This window comes from Scyliorhinus torazame, chromosome 4 (assembly GCF_047496885.1).
Source record: "Scyliorhinus torazame isolate Kashiwa2021f chromosome 4, sScyTor2.1, whole genome shotgun sequence".
NCBI lineage: Eukaryota > Metazoa > Chordata > Chondrichthyes > Carcharhiniformes > Scyliorhinidae > Scyliorhinus > Scyliorhinus torazame.
In genome coordinates this window covers 143037790-143059454 of record NC_092710.1, presented here as the reverse complement: position 1 = coordinate 143059454, position 21665 = coordinate 143037790, and the positions used below count along the sequence as shown (strand labels likewise).

The window sequence follows — 21665 nt, the reverse complement described above, 5'->3', positions numbered from 1 at the left end:
TGTAGTGAAAACTCATGTGGAAGAACAGAGGGTTAAAACTGTGAGATTAGCAGCAGAAATGGCAGATCATTATGAATTAGTTCATAAATCAAAGATTGGTTTCCGACATCAGTTTCAGCCGGTGAGGGATAGAAACTGGGGACATGAGAAATACTCAAGTGGTAAAGGTAAAGGTGATATGATGGGAGACAATAAAGAGAGTGTACCTCAGATTAGGGCAGCACGGTAGCATTGTGGAAAGCACAATTACTTCACAACTCCAGGGTCCCAGGTTCGATTCCGGCTTGGGTCACTGTCTGTGCGGAGTCTACACATCCTCCCCGTGTGTGGGTGGGTTTCCTCCGGGTGCTCTGGTTTCCTCCCACAGTCCAAAGATGTGCAGGTTAGGTATATTGGCCATGATAAATTGCCCTTAGTGTCCAAAATTGCCTTTAGTGTTGGGTGGGGTTACTGGGTTATGGGGATAGGGTGGAGGTGTTGACCTTGGGTAGGGTGCTCTTTCCAAGGTCCGGTGCAGACTCGATGGGCCGAATGAACATAGAACATAGAACATTACAGCGCAGTACAGGCCCTTCGGCCCTTGATGTTGCGCCGACCTGTGAAACCACTCTAAAACCCATCTACACTATTCCCTTATCGTCCATATGTCTATCCAATTACCATTTTAATGCCCTTAGTGTTGGCGACTCCACTACTGTTGTAGGCAGGGCATTCCACGCCCTTACTACTCTCTGAGTAAAGAACCTACCTCTGACATCTGTCTTATATCTATCTCTCCTCAATTTAAAGCTATGTCCCCTCGTGCTAGACATCACCATCCGAGGAAGAAGGCTCTCACTGTCCACCCTATCCAATCCTCTGATCATCTTGTATGCCTCAATTAAGTCACCTCTTAACCTTCTTCTCACTAACGAAAACAGCCTCAAGTCCCTCAGCCTTTCCTCATAAGATCTTCCCTCCATACCAGGCAACATTCTAGTAAATCTCCTCTGCGCCCTTTCAAATGATTTCACATCCTTCCTATAATGTGGCGACCAGAATTGCACGCAATTCTCCAAATGAGGCCGCACCAGAGTTTTGTACAGCTGCAACATAACCTCATGGCTCCTAAACTCAATCCCTCCACCAATAAAAGCTAACACACCGTACGCCTTCTTAACAACCCTCTCAACCTGGGTGGCAACTTTCAGGGATCTATGCACATGGACACTGAGATCTCTCTGCTCATCCACACTGCCAAGAATTTTACCATTAGCCCAGTACTCTGTCTTCCTGTTATTCCTTCCAAAATGAATTACCTCACACTTTTCTGCTATAAACTCCATTTGCCACCTCTCAGCCCAGTGCTGCAGCTTATCTATGTCCCTCTGTAACTTGTAACATCCGTCCGCACTGTCCACAACTCCATCGACTTTAGTGTCATCTGCAAATTTACTCACCCATCCTTCTACGCCCTCCTCCAGGTCATTTATAAAAACGACAAACAGCAGTGGCCCCAAAACAGACCCTTGTGGTACACCACTAGTAACTGGACTCCAGTCTGAACATTTCCCATCAACCACCACCCTTTGTCTTCTTCCAGCTAGCCAATTTCTGATCCAAACTGCTAAATCACCCTGAATCCCATGACTCCGTATTTTCTGCAGTAGCCTACCGTGGGGAAACTTATCAAACGCTTTACTAAAATCCATATACACCACATCAACTGCTTTACCCTCATCCACTTGTTTGGTCACCTTCTCAAAGAACTCAATAAGGTTTGTGAGGCCAGATGTACCCTTCACAAAACCGTGTTGACTATCTCTAATCAAATTATTCCTTTCCGGATGATTTTCATCCTATCTCTTATAAACCGTTCCAAGATTTTGCCCACAACAGAAGTAAGGCTAACTGTTCTATAGTTGCCAAGGTTGTCTCTACTGCCCTTCTTGAACAACATTTGCTATCCTCCAGTCTTCTGGCACTATTCCTGTGGACAAAGATGACTTAAAGATCAAAACCAAAGGCTCAGCAATCTCCTCCCTAGCTTCCCAGAGAATCCAAGGATAAATGCCATCCGGCCCAGGGGTCTTATCTATTTTCACACTTTCCAGAATTGCTAACACCTCCTCCTTATGAACCTCAAGCCCTTCTAGTCTAGTAGCCTGAATCTCAGTATTCTCCTCGACAACATTGTCTTTTTCCTGTGTGACTACTGACGAAAAATATTCAGTTAGCACCTCCTTCTGCACTATAAATTCTTTGAATTAAAAAAGAAATCCAGGAGGGTGGAAAAGAAATGAAAAGTTTCAAATGTTTTCAATGTAATAAACTAGGCCATGTAAAGTCACAGTGTTGGTGGTTGAAGAAAAGCACTGGGAAGGCTGATGTGGTAAAACAGGATAGGAGTGGGATTTGTTAGAGTGGTCAAGGAAAGCCCAAGGGAAGTGAAGGAGGTGCAAATGATTGTACAGCCTGTTCAAGAAGTAATTGTTAAGAAGGTGTTTAAGAAAATAATTTACTTGTGTGGGTCAAGTTTACTCATGTGTATCAGGAGGAGCAGGTAAAGAAGTCACAGGGGCTAGTCCCTGTGAGAACCCCTGGAGAACAAGCCGTGTGGTTCAAAAGCAGCAATCCATTAAAGGAAGAGGTTGGTTGAACTCCATGATACATTTTGGGGTTCTGAAAACACCTTGCCCATAACAATAGCATAAAATGTGTACCTACACCACATGGATTGCAGCTGTTCAAGAAAGTAGCTCACCGCTACCTTCTCAAGAACAATTAGGGATGGGTAATAAATGCCGGCCTAATCAGTGATGCCCACATCCCGTAAAAAAATGAATTTTTAAAAACTGTTTTCTGTGTTTTGCTTTTATCAAAATTGCCCCCAGTGTGTTTTCTGCTAGAATGTGCATAGTTTTGTTCAATAAATCAGTCTTGATTCTGGATAAACTGCTGTTGTCAAGAAGTTGACTTTTACATTGGGAGGCACCAGAAGAAAGCAAGCTAGGTCAGGCAACATGGCAAGTTGGGACTCTCAAAGATCCTAAAGACAGTTCTGAAGGTACATCAAGACTGCACACATATACAGTACATAGAATTTATAATTAACTCTGCTTGTAGTTAAGTGATCATTTTTTAGAAGCATTCTCTGGCCATTACAATACATTCCAGTCAATTCATACCTGTCAGGAGACATGCAAAACCCATATTCAAAAGAACTGTAAAGGCAGTCAGAAATGTATATTTTTCATGCTTCTTCGTCAGCTTGATTAATATCTCCCTGCATTTTTATAGCCAATAGTTTAAGGAACGTTCATGTACTTGATTTATTTTCTTTCACACTCCTCAGCTAGACTACTTTGATAATACAGAACTAGAGGAGATTGGGTTCAATCTGGAATGCACTTAATTTGTTTTACTTTCCCAACTCTAGGTTGGATCTTTTTAAACACACAGGAATCCAACCCAACTTCATTACTCAAGTAGTAATGAGTTGGCTATAGGCAGCACATTCAGGAATATTATGGAACAATCCATATTTAAAACGTTACTAAATTTCAAAAATACTAATTCCATATTTCAAACATTACCAACATCTTGCTAGTATCTAAGAGAGAATCTGTTCTTCGTCAGTTGTGAAACATATGAAGGATGTATGACCATGTTAACTCTCCTAACCTATCACATTTTAAATTGCTGTGAAGATGATAGAGATTTATTGAGTTATTGCAGCAGGTTCCAACCTAACAGTATAATAAATTCAATTATAAAAAAACAGAGGAAATAAAGTAAAACCATACCCTTCCCCTGAACTTTCGACCTCTTCTGATTGGAGGCAGCAGATCGGAGTGAAATCTGTAACAAAATGCACACATCTTTGTAACCATCATCATAAACCTGAGGTCAACATCCATTGTCTAGGCACTTACCATGCTCTGTAAACCAGCTCATTTTATTAATCTGGGAACCATTTCAAGTTTTTCCTCTTTGCTCTATAACATTTTGAAAGTCATTAAATTTGATAAATATCAAACAAGCAACACATAAATGCCAGACTGGTCGAAATAAATTGAAGAGAAGGTACAAAATGATAGCTTTGTGTAACTAACATTATAAATGCTCTGCAAGAAGAACACAGGTCCCTTATTCAGTTGTAAAAATATAAAATAAATTAACACGGACTTGCCCGGGAGAGGGCTATAGTGAATACTGTGTTTAACCCAAAAAAAACAAATCGTGCCAGATTTCCAGTGAGCTTTAACCATTGACAGCACGGCAAGAGGCATCTCTGTGGTTTGGTTCGAAGTTTTCTCTCGGTCTCTTTTACAACAGTTTACTGTGTTTCTACTGGTGAACACTGTTTTGTTACCCGTGTGGTAGGTAACATGTGCTACTCAATCCTTGGTTGGTGATGAGGTATTCTGAATCCCGATGAAGAAGATTCGAACTCTTCCAGTAGTAACAAAAGGTTTATTGAGTAACTACAACAATATTTACATGAGTTCTTTACTTTATCTTTGATACTAGTGATAAGGTTAACAAGATCTAACTGTGGTAACTATACGTAACTCCACTGGCCATCTAAACCAGTCTGCTGTTGCTTTGATCACAGTGCACCCGAGAGAGAGAGAGACCCAATGTGGCTGCGTTTTATACCCCTGTTGGTCCAGCCCTACAGATGCTGCCAGACCTGCTGAGATTTTCCAGCATTTTCCCTTTTGGTTTCAGATTCCAGCATCCGCAGTAATTTGCTTTTACCGAAGGTTTCACTGGTTGTTGTGCCTCAAGAATTCCCGCAAAATAGTAAATAAAGATCAGATTATTTTAGAACCCTGGCAAACAAACAAGTAGATTTTCCTCACTTTTGTCCCAGAAATTTGTTTTTCTCCCAGGCACAAAACTTGGGAAAGAGGAAAGAGACATACAGCAACGGACTTGTGATTCCTTTAGGCTGTTCTGAGATTTCTATGGCTCCCCCTAACTTGTGGAGTGCTGCAAGCAACCTCAAAAAGCAGATGTCCTGCCCATCAATGCAAATGAAGCGGGGTAGAATAATCCCAATCTCTCATGGGAGTGATTTTGCAGGCACAAAACCATCTCAATATCTGCTTCCGCCTGTCCATTTGCGGCGGTGTGAGGTGAGGTTCACACACGTTGGTTGGGCATGGGGAAAAGCTGGCAGTGTTCAGTGAAAATTTTGGTGGAAATCTCAAACAAACTCGCAATGGGCTGAACGTTTGCTGGTGGTGCAAGAGGAGCACCCATGTCCCCTCACTCATGTGAAATATTAACTCGTACAAAACCCATCCAGTTATACTTGAGTTAAAAACTATGGCCCAAAATGTCACTAATATGCAGCAATCAGAGAAAACCTGCTAGCCTTCACCCATTTGTGACACTATTGACTCAAACTGAATGTTAGGTCAGTTACTTTTGCTACATTACACTGCTCTGAGCTCTCAAGTCGACTGAGGTCACAGACATATTAAGGCACTACACCAGCAATGATGCTTTCATATCTTTCGGTCACATATTTATTTCACAGATGATTCACTTTTAGATTTTAAATGCATTGTGTAATTGGACTCTTAACTGATCATTAACTTTGGTAAATTACTACATCACTGGTCGGTGAAATTGTCATTCACACTCAAGAGGGCAAAATCAATAGTTAATTTTGCACAAGAAAGGGTGAACTGATTCTTTTCCCCCATATGAACAAGTTTTCTTCCTACATACAAGATGAATGAGCATATAGTTTAAACACAGTTCAATTTGATGTTAATAATTTATATTAAGCGCACTTCACAAAATACACTAAGATGAATTTAACTGTGATTATAATCGATTATGACTTCCTATATAAATGTTAAACTTCACGATTTTCACTCACAGTTTGCAAACACTAACCATAATGACCAAGCTAGCCAGTAATTGGTCAGAAATGCATACAAGTACAAATTTTATATAGCATATAAAATGAACCTAAACTGTATATAAATGTGGATTTTGGAATTGAATTCTCAAGTGACTATCAATTGTATTGAATTATAACATAATTGGGTCGTAAAAGTATCATTACACTCATGGGATAAAATTAATCATTAATACAGGATTTTCTTTGGCCATTGCAATGTCTTTTGGTTCCCTTAAGTTAAAAATTATCATACTTTATAGTCAAAATGCTGAAGCTTCATCGAGGGTATTTGTTGCATCATTGGTGGACTGACTCATGCGTTGCTACTCAGCACATAACTGCGGTGCGGTAGTCAAATTTGAAACTCTGGATTACATTCTCATAACAATTAGTTCCTACTTCTTTACAAATAAGATAGCTATATTACACCCCTCTTTCTAAAAAAGATATGTCATGCCTCTATATCAATATAATGCTCCAATTATTAAACTTTTTTATTCCAAACTAACGGACAGAAAGGGGGTAAATTCAAACAGCCCAGATTTTCCTTTTACACCTGTCTGTAGACAGAAGGTACTTTGAACTAGTTTGTTTTAAGGAATAAATAGGGACATTTTTTTTCCTGACCCCTCAATCTTTGTGTGATCCCATTTCACAAAGAATCTACAGCAAACTCAAATTAAGATTAACTCAGCAGGTTAGTTGATTTCACACATTCAAAATCCACGAAAGGCATGTCAGCAACATCCCACTCCACATTCACAGAGTCAAGGAGGGATAGAGAAAAGAACGTTTACAGCACAAGGACCATACAAAAACTGGATATTGTGAGTTCCAAAGTTCCAAAGTCAGAGTTCAAGACAAATTTTTCACAATTTGAATTCAACTGACCAGCGATCAGGATTGTAGGATTTACTTTTCAGGTGGTGTTGATGCCATAAAATGAAGTAGGCAGGCAAAGATTGATTCAGTTCTCTAAGAAATGGTACAAAATTTTCTAGCTGGACAGAGCCATCTTCTTTGTGGCTTGCCAGTTGGATAGTGAAACAGCAAACTGGGTGTGCAGCTCAGAAAAGTAATGTTATTCTGTTCAAAAGGTCAGAGTCTTGGACCAAATGACTGTCCAGCTCCACAATAACTTCAAAAAGAGATATTTAGCCAATGGGCTCGATTCAACCAAGTGGGAACAAAGTCCCCTAGCGAGCACATTTAGCCACGTTTTCCCAGGCGCTCGCAGTGCCAAGAAACACATGGCTATTTAAGGCGACTCGTATTGTATAAGGGGCCTCATCGTGGAATGCATGGCCGAGGCCGCACATAACCCCATTTTGAACACTGGGGTGCTCCGCTCGCAGGAACTCCCCAGTGTTGCAAGAGATTGGGATGCCATTTTTAAATAGCATCACGATCTCCAAGGCCCTCGACCTCCCACAACCCGAACGCACTGTGGGAGGGACCCTGGCTCCCTCCGTTCCACCACGCAGCCCACACTGAGCCTGATCACGCATGGGCAGGTTAGCAGTGTCAAACTGGCGCCCGGAAGTATCTATGCCAGCTGGCAATGCCACCTGGGCACCTTGTTAGTGCCAGACTGGCACCCATGTGGCACTGCCAGGGTGCCAAGCTGGCATTGCCAAAGTTCCAGGCTGGCACAGCCAGGGTTCCTAGGTGGCACCAGCAGTACCAGGGCACCACCCTGCCCAAAGGGCATGCAACTGGGGGCCTCGGATCCCCTGGGAGACCTCCACGAGTGCCATTCAATCTGGTCCCCAAATCCTCAGGTACCTCGGGAATCTACATATTAGAGTGAGACTAACTCGCAAGGCATTGCAAGCCGGGTAGATCTGGGAGCGAAGTCTCCCAGCTTTTATCAACCACGCTGTGCCACGTCGAGCTGCATTTCTGTCACAAGACGACCATTGGATCTCGACCAATATCTGGAATTGACTTTATTTTCAGGATGGGTTGAAAGTGCTTCTATTTATGTTCAGAGTCTGGTGTATGAGAAGCCATTGTCTCAATAGACTCACTGACCCTGCTAGCAAAATTAGTTATTAAATGAGAATGACCTTCTTGTAGCTCCCTTTGATATTAATCTGAGCAGTCCCAGGTGGTCCGTTGGCAGCTCCTTAGGCATAATGAGGTGCGGCATTCCTAAAACTGAGAAGATAATTATTTTGTCCTGGAGACTGTGGGAGGTAACGCCCAGAGGGCCGGCCACCTCAATTGTGTTTGTTCAGCAGAAATGTCCAGTTTAACAGTAATAAATAGCAATAAGGATAACCTTTCAAAACATATATAGTGTTGGATTTCTGTTTCGTGTTGGCAGAACCCAACACTAAGCCAAAGAGGATTAACAATCAACTTTTATAAATAAACTGAACAGCTTAAGAATATTTTAAAGTTTGTTTTCTTTTCTGAAAATATTATTCATGGTGCTCAGGTGGGAGGATGTTGTGCCCCCATCTTGCAGATTTGGTATTCTTTGCTCTCAGTGATGAATTGGCACACTGCACAGGGCATGTTATGCGTGTTACTTGTGGCGTGAATCTTGCATGAAGTTGCGAATGTTGTGTCACTTGCTGACGATGTTGCACCTCTTGTTGGTGATGCTGTTGATGTTGTATCACCAGTTAATGATGTCACTGGTGTTGCTGATGATCTTTTCTGCTTTTCCTGCTCAGGTGTCGGTCAAACAGGACTCTGCTCTCTCTCATTTGTTTACCGGTTTCATTCTCAATGATTCAGGACCTTGGAATCTCAGTCTCACCAACATCCTTTGCTGGGTTCCCGGTTTTCATGATTGGATCTTGCACATGTACAGTTTGTCATTTCAACAGCTTTGGCAGCATTTTACCATGCTTGTTGAAGTGTTGACCTGCTTCTACCTGTGCATCAGAAAGTTGTAGTATTACTATCTCCTGGTCACTTGGAAGGACTATCTTGTTTGGCAGTGTTGTCTTATACTTTCTTCCTTCAATAGCTCTGCAGGTGATTTCATGTCAGCCTCGAGAGGTGTGGATCAAAGTGACAGGCAGATGCTGTTCTTGATTATAGAACATAGAACAGTACAGCACAGTACAGGCCCTTCGGCCCACGATGTTCTGCCGACCATTTATCCTAATCTAAGGTCAACCTTAACCTACACCCCTTCAATTTACTGCTGTCTATATGCCTGTCCAAGAGTCACTTATATAACCCTAATGACACGTGGGCAGCATGGTAGCATTGTGGATAGCACAATTGCTTCACAGCTCCAGGGTCCCAGGTTCGATTCCGGCTTGGGTCACTGTCTGTGCGGAGTCTGCACATCCTCCCCGTGTGTGCGTGGCTTTGCTCCGGGTGCTCTGGTTTCCTCCCACAGTCCAAAGATGTGCAGGTAAGATGGATTGACCATGCTAAATTGCCCTTAGTGTCCAAAATTGCCCTTAGTGTTGGGTGGGGTTGCTGGACTATGGGGATAGGGTGGAGGTGTAGACCTTGCGTAGGGTGCTCTTTCCAAGAGCCGGTGCAGACACGATGGGCCGAATGGCCTCCTTCTGCACTGTAAATTCTATGATTCTATGATGATGATACTGACTCCACCGCCTCTGCTGGCAGTGCATTCCACACACCCACCACTCTCTGTGTAAAGAACCTATGAAAAAAATGAAAATCGCTTATTGTCACAAGTAGGCTTCAAATGAAGTTACTGTGAAAAGCCCTTAGTCGCCACATTCCGGCGCCTGTTTGGGGAGGCTGGTACGGGAATTGAACCGTGCTGCTGGCCTGCCTTGGTCTGCTTTCAAAGCCAGCGATTTAGCCCAGTGTGCTAAACCAGCCCTCTGACATGTCCCCTATACCTTCCTCCAATCACCTTAAAATTATGTCTCCCCGTGACAGCCTTTTCCGCCCTGGGGAAAAGTCTCTGGCTATCCACTCTATCCATGCCTCTCATCACCTTGTACACCTCTATCAAGTTACTTCTGTTCCTCCTTCGCTCCAGTGAGAAATGCCCTTGCTCCCTCAACCTTTCTTCATAAGACATGCCCTCCAGTCCAGGCAGCATCCTGGTAAATCTCCTCGGCACCCTCTCCAAAGCATCCACATCCTTCCCAAATGAGGTGACCAGAACTGGACATAATATTCCAAATGTGGTCTAACCAGGGTTTTATAAAGCTGCAGCAAAACCTCGCGGCTCTTAAACTCAATCCCCCTGTTAATGAAAGCCAACACATCATATGCCTTCTTCGCAACCCTATCAACTGTTTTGTTATGCTCTTGACGTAGCATAAGGTGCTTCCTTGATGTGCACTCTGACAAAGGAAGGTTCAGACTTGGAGATAGCTTTAACACATTTATTACTGTTAACAATATTCCTACTTGGATTTGACTCTCCTGTTAATCCTGCTACAGCTACTCAGACTAACTAACCAGTCTGCTACAATCCACGTGGTGGGTGTGATGTGTTGAATCAACCCTATGTACTCACTAAGTGTCTCCACTGGAAAGAGGAAGAGCATGTGTACTGTGCCCTTTTATATGGGTTGGTGTAATGCCCCCCTGTGGTAGTGTCACCTCTGTGTGTATCGTGACTGCCCATTGGTCATGTCCTATCTTACTGGCCTATTGGTTGAATATCTGTGTGTCATGTCTCTGGTGCTCCCTCTAGTGTCTATCTAGTCTATGTGTATTTACATTAACCCCTTGTGTATTTACAGTGATGCATATCACCACATCAAGCTGGGTGACAACTTGAGAGAGCTATGTACGTGGACCCCAAAATCCCAATGTTCCTCCACACTTCCAAGAATCCTATCTTTAACCCTGTATTCAGTATTCAAATTTGACCTTCCAAAATGAATCACTTCACATTTATCCAGGTTGAACTCCATCTGCCACTTTTCAGCCCAGCTCTGCATCCTGTCAATGTCCTGTTGTAACATGCAACAGCCCTCAACACTACCTACAACTCCACCAACTTTCGTGTCATTGGCAAACTTACTAACCCACCCTTTCACTTGCTCATCCAAGTCATTTATAAAAACCACAAAGATTGTGTGTGAATAGTTCGGTTCCCACAGTATGCAATGGTCTGGGTGGTACTTCGATACACATTGGGGGGGATTCTCTGGTCCGCCTTGGTGGTGTGCCATTCGTTGATGCTCTGATTCTATACTTGTCAACGGTATTTCCCATTGTAGCCGGGAAATCTGCTGGCGGGGATGCGCTGCCAACAGGAAAAGTGAATCGCAACAACCGGAGAATTTCGGCCATTTGCTGCTCTGTATTTCTATACTTCTGACATTCATTGCAGATCTGGCAAATCTTTTAATGTCTTTCTATATTCCTATCCAGTCACAACAAATCTGGCTCGGAACTTACATTTCTCCATTCCCATGTGGCCTTCATGTATCTTCTCCGAGATTCTTCCTGCATCGTTTTGGGTATCATTATTCTGGAACCAGCTGGCAAACACCACCTTCTAGTGAGGTGTTGGGCTGGATTTTCAGAGTCGAGGAGACTCCACAGACCTGTAAAAGTGAAAGATGGGACCCACAACCAGAAATCCTGTCCCCACCTCCAGCAGACACCAAGGGAGCGGGGCCTGAAACATACAGGCATCAATTACGAATCAGCTGGGCCAATTATAGTCAGTGCACAGATCCAATTTTTACTCCAGGAATTACCACAATTCGCAACGCGTGCTTTATGAATTTATGGTGGAGACATAAATGCTCTTGAAGGACGGAGAAGGTACTTAAAACTGCCAAGCTGTTAAATTATTTAAATCCCCTGCCCTTTAACTTTTGCGAAAAATAAGCTTGCCTTTGTCTATGAGTAAAAAACATTAGTTCTTGCAGTTTCAATACATGACTGTTGACGTAATCCTAAAGTGTATCATTAGAGCATTTTTATTGCTTGACTGCTTCCATAACCTGTCATCATCACAGTGGGGAGCTTTAAGATCATAGTTTAATCAACAGCTGCAAGTTTGATCAAAGCTGAATGTTTAGCTGTTTTTGGTATGGGGTTATGAATACATATGTTTGTTTTATAAGGAATTAAGTACTTGAAGTTTTTAAATATATTGAATGGATTTCATGAATGATATTGTTTTATTATATATAGTGACGTCCATACCAGAAACTTAGAACTTCATTTTATTTAAGCTTAGCATGCCTCCTGAAGTCTGGAGATGCTAGGTAACTTGGCATAGGGAGTTTGAGGACGGTAGGTGGGGGAGGGGGTCATGCATTGCCCCTAAGTTGCCACTGGGCTATAAGGGGCCATGAGGATGAGTGGGACGTCATCAGTTGACACTAAGTTAGCATAGAGACTAGAAGGTCATGAGGAAAAGTGCAGTGGCATGGGTTGGCATGGAGAATACGGAAGATATTGCGGATGGGGGAGTGGGATAGATTGGTATGGAGGTCATCAGGAGGCAATGGGGATGTGTGGAGGGGCAAAGGCTGGGCTGAATTGGCAAGGAGGATGTGCAGGATGAGGATTAGCAGACCTAATATTTAACAACACAACTGGGGCAAAGTCCCAGAGAACTGAGGGGGCCTTGAAAACAAACCAACCCACATGGCTGCCTCCGGTCTGCATCCAGGGGCAGCAGGCCCGAATCCAACCAGCACCCAGCCCGCATGCACGCCTCCCAGCCCCGAAGTAAAAATCACACACACTGTCCAGTCGCTTTATCCCAAAGCAGGAATGCTGAGCCAAGAAATTTCCCGACTCCAGCTGCCTGCCTCTAAGATGAAAATCCAGCCTGTTATCTTTGATAGACCATTACTGCCATATTTCTGGCTGTGCTTATCAGGCCATCCATTGATCACTTGCCGAGGGAGCCTCTATAACTTTCTGTCTTTTCTGGTCTCATCTCTAATTTGACTTAGGTTCTGTGGTGTCATGTTCACGAGATGATGGATCTTTATACTTTGATCATTTATCTCCTCATGTATTGAGATAAGCTGCAGCTCTTCACAACTGTTCAATCACAGGATAGCAAGACCATCTTGTCAGCGATGTCGAACATACAAAGGAAAAGATGTTCAGGTGAAAATAAATATACACAGCTTGGTGTTGCAGATGTTGTTGTTAGTGTTAGAGGCCTGCATGTGGCACATCCGGCGACATTTTCCACCCAGTGGATTTTTTCATTTTAGGATACAAATAGGTTCTTCTGTCAGACACGGGATCTGGGGGTTATCAAGGGGTTGGGTGCAGCTCAGTTTTGAAGTAAGGATGTCAAAAGAAAGTACTAGAATTTTCCAGGGTTTTTTGGCAAGAGTGATTAGGGTCCAAATTACCAGCACAGGTGTTGGAGCATAAAGCCATGGCATGTTGTTAAAGAAAAAGGGCTTGAATTTCTATTCGAAAAAGAGAGATAAAGTTATTACCCCCCCCAATCAAAGTGAAGACACTGAAGAAAGGTTTGGAATGATGGACTGATATTTTTCATCCCCCAACTGATTGCCATGTTATTACACGGTATTGTCGGACTGCTGTACCTGCTAGAGTTCCACCACTCCAGAATTAACCCATAGTTTCCAGGATTGAAGATCAATCTCCAGAGCATTGCTGTCCACAACCCTGGAGAAAAATCACCGGCTCAATGAAACATTTTTTTGGGATCGTTTTCTTAGACTATTTCCCTTTACAGGATATAAAACTATTGAAATTGGAATTAAAAAGGCTGTTTGGATGGCAGTGAAACATCATCCAATTAGGTAATGAGTCTTTTTGCTTTCCAATTGGCAGAGGAAGGCAATCCATCACAAGGGTGGGTGCGTCAAGGGATTAATGACAAAAACATGGCGACAAGTCATGTGAGGAAACCCCCAGGAATATGGTTAATCACATTTGGCAACTTTTGTATATGCTGCCCCTGATTTCTGATTTCACCTGAAATCCTGTTCAGGTGCTTTGTCAAGCAACATTATAAAATCAAGCAGATTTTGAATGTAACTTTTCTTGAAATATTGACAGGCAGCACAGGGTTATTGGTGCATCTTAGATTGGTTCTCAGTTTCTGTTCACCTTGACCCTCAAATCCAAGATCATCTAGAGTATCTCTAAAAGTTAATTTAAAATGGATGTTTAAGAGATTAGGTTAGGGAGGAGAAAATTTGAAAAATGACTACCCCTGCTAAAAGGAATACATGTATGAAAACAGCATTAAGCTCTGGCCCTGAAGGGTTGCTTAACCTCCCAGCTCCAGTCATCAGAATGGCAAGGGAAAGGTACAAGAGGATGGAAGAACACTGAATAAGGTGTACTGCTGGAGAAGGAGTTACCTGGAGATGACCAAGAGCCAGTGCCAGAGGAGATTGTCTGTGACTATCTGTCTGGACAGTCAGAACGTGTGTAGCCCACTCCCCTTACCCCAGAAAAATCTCAGCAATTAGCTCAGCAATCACTTTAGTTGGTCTCAATGGGGGAATGTGTCAGGATAGCTGGTGAACCCTCATCCCACCCTGGTAAAAATAGCTGACACCGGAAACAGCGTCAGCAGACCGACATGCCGACTATTGCCGGTATATTCTGGCCCCATCCACCTCTAATCCCACCCTTGACGGAGTGCCAAAATTCAGCCCTCTGTTCCTCTTCTGCTTCTTCTGGTTAAAAGAGATAGAGATGCCTTTGGTCAATATGCATTCTGAACCAAATATTTCACAAAAACACTCATTTCTAAATGCTGCAGTGGCAATTATCAACTGGGGAGGAGTCACTCAGAGAATAGTTGGAGGGAGCGTTTGATGATGCATAAAACACAGGGGAGGGGGGAAAAGAGCAAGTGGAATTGCATTTGTTGAAGTTCATATGACTGGAGGCTTAGCCCAAGGACTCCAGCAACTGCAGAAATCAGGAATCACAGTACTTGCTTACAAATGCGATTTGACAGCATAATCTGTTGTTAAGTAGTGTCTCGAAGCTGCAGACCACCATCATTTATCTGAAGTGCAATGAACCCTGCATTTTACTGGTTGAGATCCTAAACTCAGCTGTAGCTTTCTTAACAAATGAGCCCTCAGAGTCCTGGGTTCTCCTTTGCACACACACTATTGGAGGTCATCCTAGTTCTTCAGAGGTCTACACACATGCACATCTCCGAGCACCTGGCAGAATCCCACAAACACATATTTAAATGAGCCTAATACAAGGACTAATGGCTCATTTAAATATGCTGATCTGGACCGTTCCCAGTGAGGGTGAGATCCAGATCACGACATCTCACGAGACTCCATTTAGTCTGATGAGGCGTTTCGAGCGTGGCAAATCTTGTGAGAAAATTGCCTCGTCCCTGTTATATTACGTGATTGTAATACTCTTTTGCTTACTTCCAGAATGATCTGATGGTTGTAGTTCAATAAAACTATCAGTCTTCAAATTAAGCAAATAACATTTATTGAATAACAAATATAAATATCTATGAGTTTGTTCACTCTTCTGCAACTATAACTGATGATTAAGTAAATAAGAAGTATAAATAATGTTTAACTCCACATGCCAACTAAGCTATATCTCTAACACTCTGTTCACTAGTCACTCCTGATACGAAGAGGCAGGAATCTCCTCTGTGCAGTTTATATACATGGATCTGATGCTGCCATCTAGTTGTTGTCTCGCACCATAATACAGATGTTAACCCTTTACATACCAGCAGCTATACAGATCACTATATCCCCTTTTTTTTAACCATATTTTCTATGTGGCAGACAAATTGTATAACAAGATAAGTATAAATCATAGAATTATCATAGAATTTACAGTGCAGAAGGAGGCCATTCGGCCCATCGAGTCTACACCAGCTCTTGGAAAGAGCACCCTACCCAAGGTCAACACCTCCACCCTATCCCCATAACCCAGTAACCCCACCCAACATTAAGGGCAATTTTGGACACTAAGGGCAATTTATCATGGCCAATCCACCTAACCTGCACATCTTTGGACTGTGGGAGGAAACCGGAGCACCCGGCGGAAACTCACGCACACACGGGGAGGATGTGCAGACTCCGCACAGACAGTGACCCAAGCCGGAATCGAACCTGGGACCCTGGAGCTGTGAAGCAATTGTGCTATCCACAATGCTACCATGCTGCCCAATCATGATACGTATGCCTGTACAAGCAAAACTGGAGTAATGATTATACACAATTGTGCAATATTTCATAAGTTCAGTCTGTTTGGTTTTCTTCGTCATCTTGTTGATCTTCTTGGCTGACGAGGTGGTGAATCTGAAGCTTTCACAGTCTTGTGCATGTCATCTGAATTTCTGGTATGCAGTAGATTGTCACGAAATATTGACTCTGTGAAGTCTAAATTTGGAACAATTTGGTGGTGAAGTCGAATTCTTTGCAAAGCACGTCTGTTACTCAAAAAATCGTGCCTTCCGCTGATTTTACTATGTAGGAACGTGGAGCTGCTTGCCTAATGATTGTAGCTGGAGCAGATCATCCTCCTTCTGGATTTTTGATTCTGACAAGGTCATCCTTTGCCAGCGGTTCCAATTCAGATGCATGTCTGTCGTAGTATGATTGTTGTCCTGAACGTTGTTCTTCAATCTTCTTCAGAACAGGCAAATGGTCTGGATTCTGCAGTCTAATTGCTGGTAAGGTAGTCCTGAGATCCCTGTTAAATACCATTTGAGCCGGCGAGAGTCCTGAAGATAGTGGTGTAGCTCTATAAGATAACCACGCAAGATGGATATCTGACATCGAGTCATTTGCTTTACTAATCAACTGTTTAACTATGTGAACGCCCTTCTCTACCTTGCCGTTGGACTGAGGGTAGTGAGGACTGGATGTCACATGCATGAAGTTATATTTCTTCGAGAATTCTGATCATTCCAAACATGGACCATTGTCCAACATGACAGTATCCGGTATTCCATGCCTTGAGAATGTTTCTTTACATGCTTTAATTACTGAGTTTGATGTCAAGTCTGGAAGTTTCATAACTTCTGGGTAGTTAGGATAATAATCCATTATTAAGATGTAGTCTTGACCAGGTTCCACTCTAATTATTAGCAACCATTTCACTTTGAAAATTAGCAAACTGTATTCAATATTGTGAAACTTTGCATTCCATCATATCCAGGTGCTCAAAAACATGTGAAGATTTGGAAATAATTTGTTTACAATTGTTGTAACCAATATGAACATACGAATTAGGAAGAGTAGGCCACTCGGCCCATCGAGCCTGCTCCACCATTCAATAAGATCATGGCTGATCTAATTGTGATCTCAACCCCACATTCCTGCCTACCCTCGATAACCTTTCAATCCCTTGCTTACCAAGTCAGTGGAAGGCATGATTTTTCGACGTAACAGATGTGCTTTGTAAAACATTCGACTTCACCACCAAATTTTTCAAATTTAGACTTCACAGAGTTAATATTTCTTGACAATATTTCTTTAGCTCTGCCTTAAAAATGTTCAAAGACTCTGATTCCACTGCCTTTTGAGAAAGGGAGTTCCAGAGTCTCACGATCCTCTTGAGAGAAAACATTTCTCCTCATCTTTGTCTCAAACGTGTGACCCTTATTTTTCAACAGTGACCCCTAGGCCTAGAATCTCCAACATGAGAAACAACCTCTCCGCATCCACTCAGTCTGAGCTCCCAAAAACATAGTCAAGTGTTCTCCATCTTCTCTGGCATTTTTTAAATGTATTTTCAGGATGCGGGCATCGCTGGCCAAACCAGCAGTTATTGCCCATCCCTAATTGTCCTTCAGAAGGTGGTGGTGAGCTGCCTTCTTGAACCGCTGCAGGATTTTGATCCGGTGACACTCGGGTCATAGGCCTGTGAACTTACGGAGATAGAGAACCTTTTTATTTTAAAAAAAAGTAGCATGGCGGCTGACCAATTTGCTTTGACCAAAGATGGAATCCAAGGGGTAATCAGGTGACGTTTTGCGATTTCTGCTCAAACGCTAACTCATGTTTCTGGAAAGTCATTAAAATATAAAGGTCCATGGATCCTCCTTTGACCCTCCTTTAAAATAAGTATATTCAAAGTATAAGAACATATGTAGAGTTTACAGCTCCTATTGCCTGAATATTTACAGAAACACAAATAAAACTGTTTTCCCAGATTCTGGGGTGGATTCTTGGCCCAGCGATGCCAGAAAAGCGGATTGTGATTGGGCGGAGGATCGGGCGTCCGGCGAAAACCGAGGTTGGTGCCGGGTGCCAAACTGACCGCCGTGCTCCAGGGCTCTGCTGGTGATGACAACGTGCTCCACACGCTGGTGTCAGCATGCAAAACCAGTATATGAGAGCGTTAACATATCATTACTGGGTTTGGCCCAGTATTCTCCGGGCCTCCGCCAAGTGGAAGTGGAGTGAGCGCAATTCATTACAGGTATTTTAAAATGGGACCAGGCGCCCTGGCTGCTGAGAGAGAGAAGAGGTAAGAAAAGTTTCCAAAATCACAATAATTGGCTGACAGTTGTGCCAGCCATGGGATGGAGGATGATGATGACCTACTGTGATATGAGCCCTGGTGCTCCGCATCGTTTGGCAAAGTCTGACTGCTGCCTTCAGTATCACATTCCACTGTCTGCCCAGTGAACCCTGCATGCGTACTGGCCATTCCATCTTACGGACCATAGACTCTCTGGGGAGGCGGGGATGGGATTGGTGTTAGGAAGGAGGGGCGGTTATGGGCGTGGTGAGCGGTGATGGTCATGCACCGGACAGGCTGTACCACATGGCGACCCCACATCTCTGGCTCCATCCCCTGCTGCCTCTGAGGGGAAAAATTATCACTTGGATTTATTGCCAAGTGATGAGTCCATCAGCTTATGAAAAAACAGAAATGATTAAGTCCATTAGCGACCGACCTCCAAAATTGAAAAGACACAAAGGGGCGGCACAGTGGCACAGTGGCTAGCACTGCTGCCTCACAGCACCAGGGACCCAGGTTCAATTACGGCGTGGGTCACTGTCTGTGTGGAGTTTCTACGTTCTCCTTGTTTCTGCGTGGGCTTCCTCAGGGTGCTCTGGTGTCCACCCACAGTCCAAAGATGAAAAAATGAAATGAAATGAAAATCACTTATTGTCACAAGTAGGCTTCAAATGAAGTTACTGTGAAAAGTCCCTAGTCGCCACATTCCAGCGCCGGTTTGGAAAGGCTGGTACGGGAATTGAACCGTGCTGCTGGCCTGCCTTGGTCTGCTTTCAAAGCCAGCGATTTAGCCCTGTGCTAAACCAGCCCCTGGTTTGGTGGATTGGCCATGCTAAATTGCCCCTCAGTGTCCAGGGATGTGCAGGTTAATGTGGAACGCCCGGCGACTGAATGGGCCGGTTAAAAGGTCGCAGGTGTTCGCTCAGCTCAGGAGCTTGAAAGCGGGGGTGGCCTTTTTGCAGGAGACACACCTTCATGTGAAGGACCAGGTTAGGTTAAGGAAGGGGTGGGTTGGGCAGTTTTTTCACTCGGGGTTTGATTCGAAATCGAGTGGTGTGCCTATTTTAATGAGCAAAGAAATGGGATTCGTGAGTGCGAAGGAGGTGAGGGATCCAGGTGGGAGATATGTGATTGTGAGTGGGGTATTGGAAGGGGCACCGGTACTGTTGGTAAATGTGTATGTCCCAAATTGGGATGATGTGGGTTTTATGAGGGGGTTGCTGGCAGCAAGCCCGGATTTGGCCACGTACCAGTTGATCATGGAAGGAGATTTTAACTGGGTCCTGGAGCCGAGGGTGGATAGATCGAGCCCCAGGTCGATGGGTAGGATACGAATGGCAAGGGAGCTGGGGGAGCTTATGGAGAGGATGGGTATGGTGGATCCATGGCGCTTTCAGAACCCAGGGGGAAGGGAGTATTCCTTCTTTTCACACGTCTATAAGGTGTATTCGAGGATTGATTACTTTGTAGTGAGTCAGGAGATTTTGGTTGGGGTGGAGGGGGGAGAGTATGCGGGGATAGTTATCTCGGACCATGCACCCCACTGGCTGGATATTCGGTTCAGTGCGGGACGAGAGCAGAGGCCGGGATGGAGGTTTGACTCGGGGTTGTTGGCGGATGGAGGTTTTTGTGATAAGGTGCGGTTGGCGATTAGGGATTATGTGGGGTTCAATCAGAATGGGGAGGTGTCAGCAGGCACTTTTTGGGAAGCACTGAAGGCAGTGGTCCGCGGAGAAATTATCTCATTTATGGTTTGTGCGAATAAGGAAAGGAGAGCGGAACATGACCGCCTAGTGAGCGAGATAGTGGAGGTGGACAGGGAATATTCGAGGGCGCCCACCGTGAAGGGATTGGCGAGGAGGAAAAGTTGCAAGAGCAATTTGACAGGCTGACGACGGGACGGGCGGTAGGGCAACTGCGTAGGGCAAGAGGGGTGCAATACGAGTATGGGGAGAAGGCGAGCCGCATGCTGGCGCACCAGCTGCGGAGGCAGGCTGCGTCCAGGGAAATATTGAAGATCCAGATTGGGGCTGGGGATGTGGTGTCAGAGCCAGGGAAGATAAATGAGGCATTTAGAGAGTATTACCAGAGACTTTATGAGGCAGACCCAGGAGGAGAGGAGGGGGATATGGGGCAGTTTCTGGACGAGCTGGAATTTCCCCAGGTGGAGGAAGCAATGAGGCAGGCATTGGAGGAGCCCCTGGGGCTGAGGGAGGTGCTGGATAGTGTCAGGGGATGAAGTTGGGGAAAGCCCCTGGGCCGGATGGGTATCCAGCTGAATTTTATAAGGAATTTGCAGCGGACCTGGCACCACATCTGCTGGGGGCGTTTAATGAAGCACTGGAGAAGGGGGAGTTGCCGGAGACGATGAAGCAGGCAGTAATCACACTAATCCCCCAAAAAGGGAAGGATCCGGTGGAATGTGGGTCGTATAGACCCATATCACTATTAAACACGAATGTGAAAGTATTGGCTAAGTTGTTGGCGGGGAGGATGGAGGATTGTGTCCCTGGGGTGGTTGCAGAAGATCAAACAGGCTTCGCGAAGGGCAGACAGCTCGCGAGTAACATAAGACGGCTGTTGAATGTGGTGATGAATCCGTCGAGAGCTCTGGTCCCGGAGGTGGTGGTGTCCATGAACGCGGAGAAAGCATTTGATCGGGTGGAGTGGCGGTACTTGTTCGAAGTTTTGGGAAGGTTTGGGTTCGGGCCGAGATTTGTGGCATGGGTGCGGTTGCTGTATGTGGCACCAAGAGCGAGGGTGAGGACGAATGATATGAGATCACGAAGCTTTGACTTACACATGGGTACGAGGCAGGGGTGCCCGCTGTCCCCGCTGCTGTTTGTGCTGGCAATAGAGCCGTTGCCGATGGCTCTCAGCGGCTGGGCAGAGTGGCAGGGGATAATGAGGGGACAGAGGGAGCATCGGGTGTCGCTCTATGCCGATGACTTCCTGCTGTTTGTTTCGCATCCGTTGGAGAGTATGGGAAGGATTATGGGCCTGTTGGGGAGGTTTGGAGGGTTCTCGGGATACAAGCTGAATGTAGGGAAAAGCGAGGTATTCCCGGTGAATGAGCTGGCACAGCGGGCTAATTTAAGGAGGATGACAATTACGGTAGCGAAGGATAGGTTTAGGTACTTGGGGATTCAGGTAGCGAGGGAATGAATGGGGCTCCATAAGTGGAACTTAACGAAGCTGGTGGAGGAGGCCAGGGAGGATCTAAAGAGGTGGGATACACTGTACTTAACGTTGGCGGGGAGGGTCCAAGTGGTGAAAATGAATATTCTGCCGAGGTTCTTGTTCATCTTTCGGGCTCTCCCGATCTTTATACCAAAGGCCTTTTTTAGGAAAGTGGACACAATCA

At 44.4% G+C, this 21665-nt stretch overlaps 1 protein-coding gene across 10 annotated transcripts in view; it reads right to left on the bottom strand.

Annotated features, from left to right (window-relative positions):
* Window positions 1–21665, bottom strand: part of LOC140410513 (doublecortin domain-containing protein 2) — a 254897-nt gene that overhangs the window by 124237 nt on the left and 108995 nt on the right. For all 10 annotated transcript variants that reach the window (XM_072498707.1, XM_072498700.1, XM_072498702.1 and 7 more), the window contains one exon: window positions 3786–3840. In XM_072498707.1, coding sequence (XP_072354808.1) covers window positions 3786–3840 — 55 coding nt within the window. The remainder of the gene's footprint in view (window positions 1–3785; window positions 3841–21665) is intronic.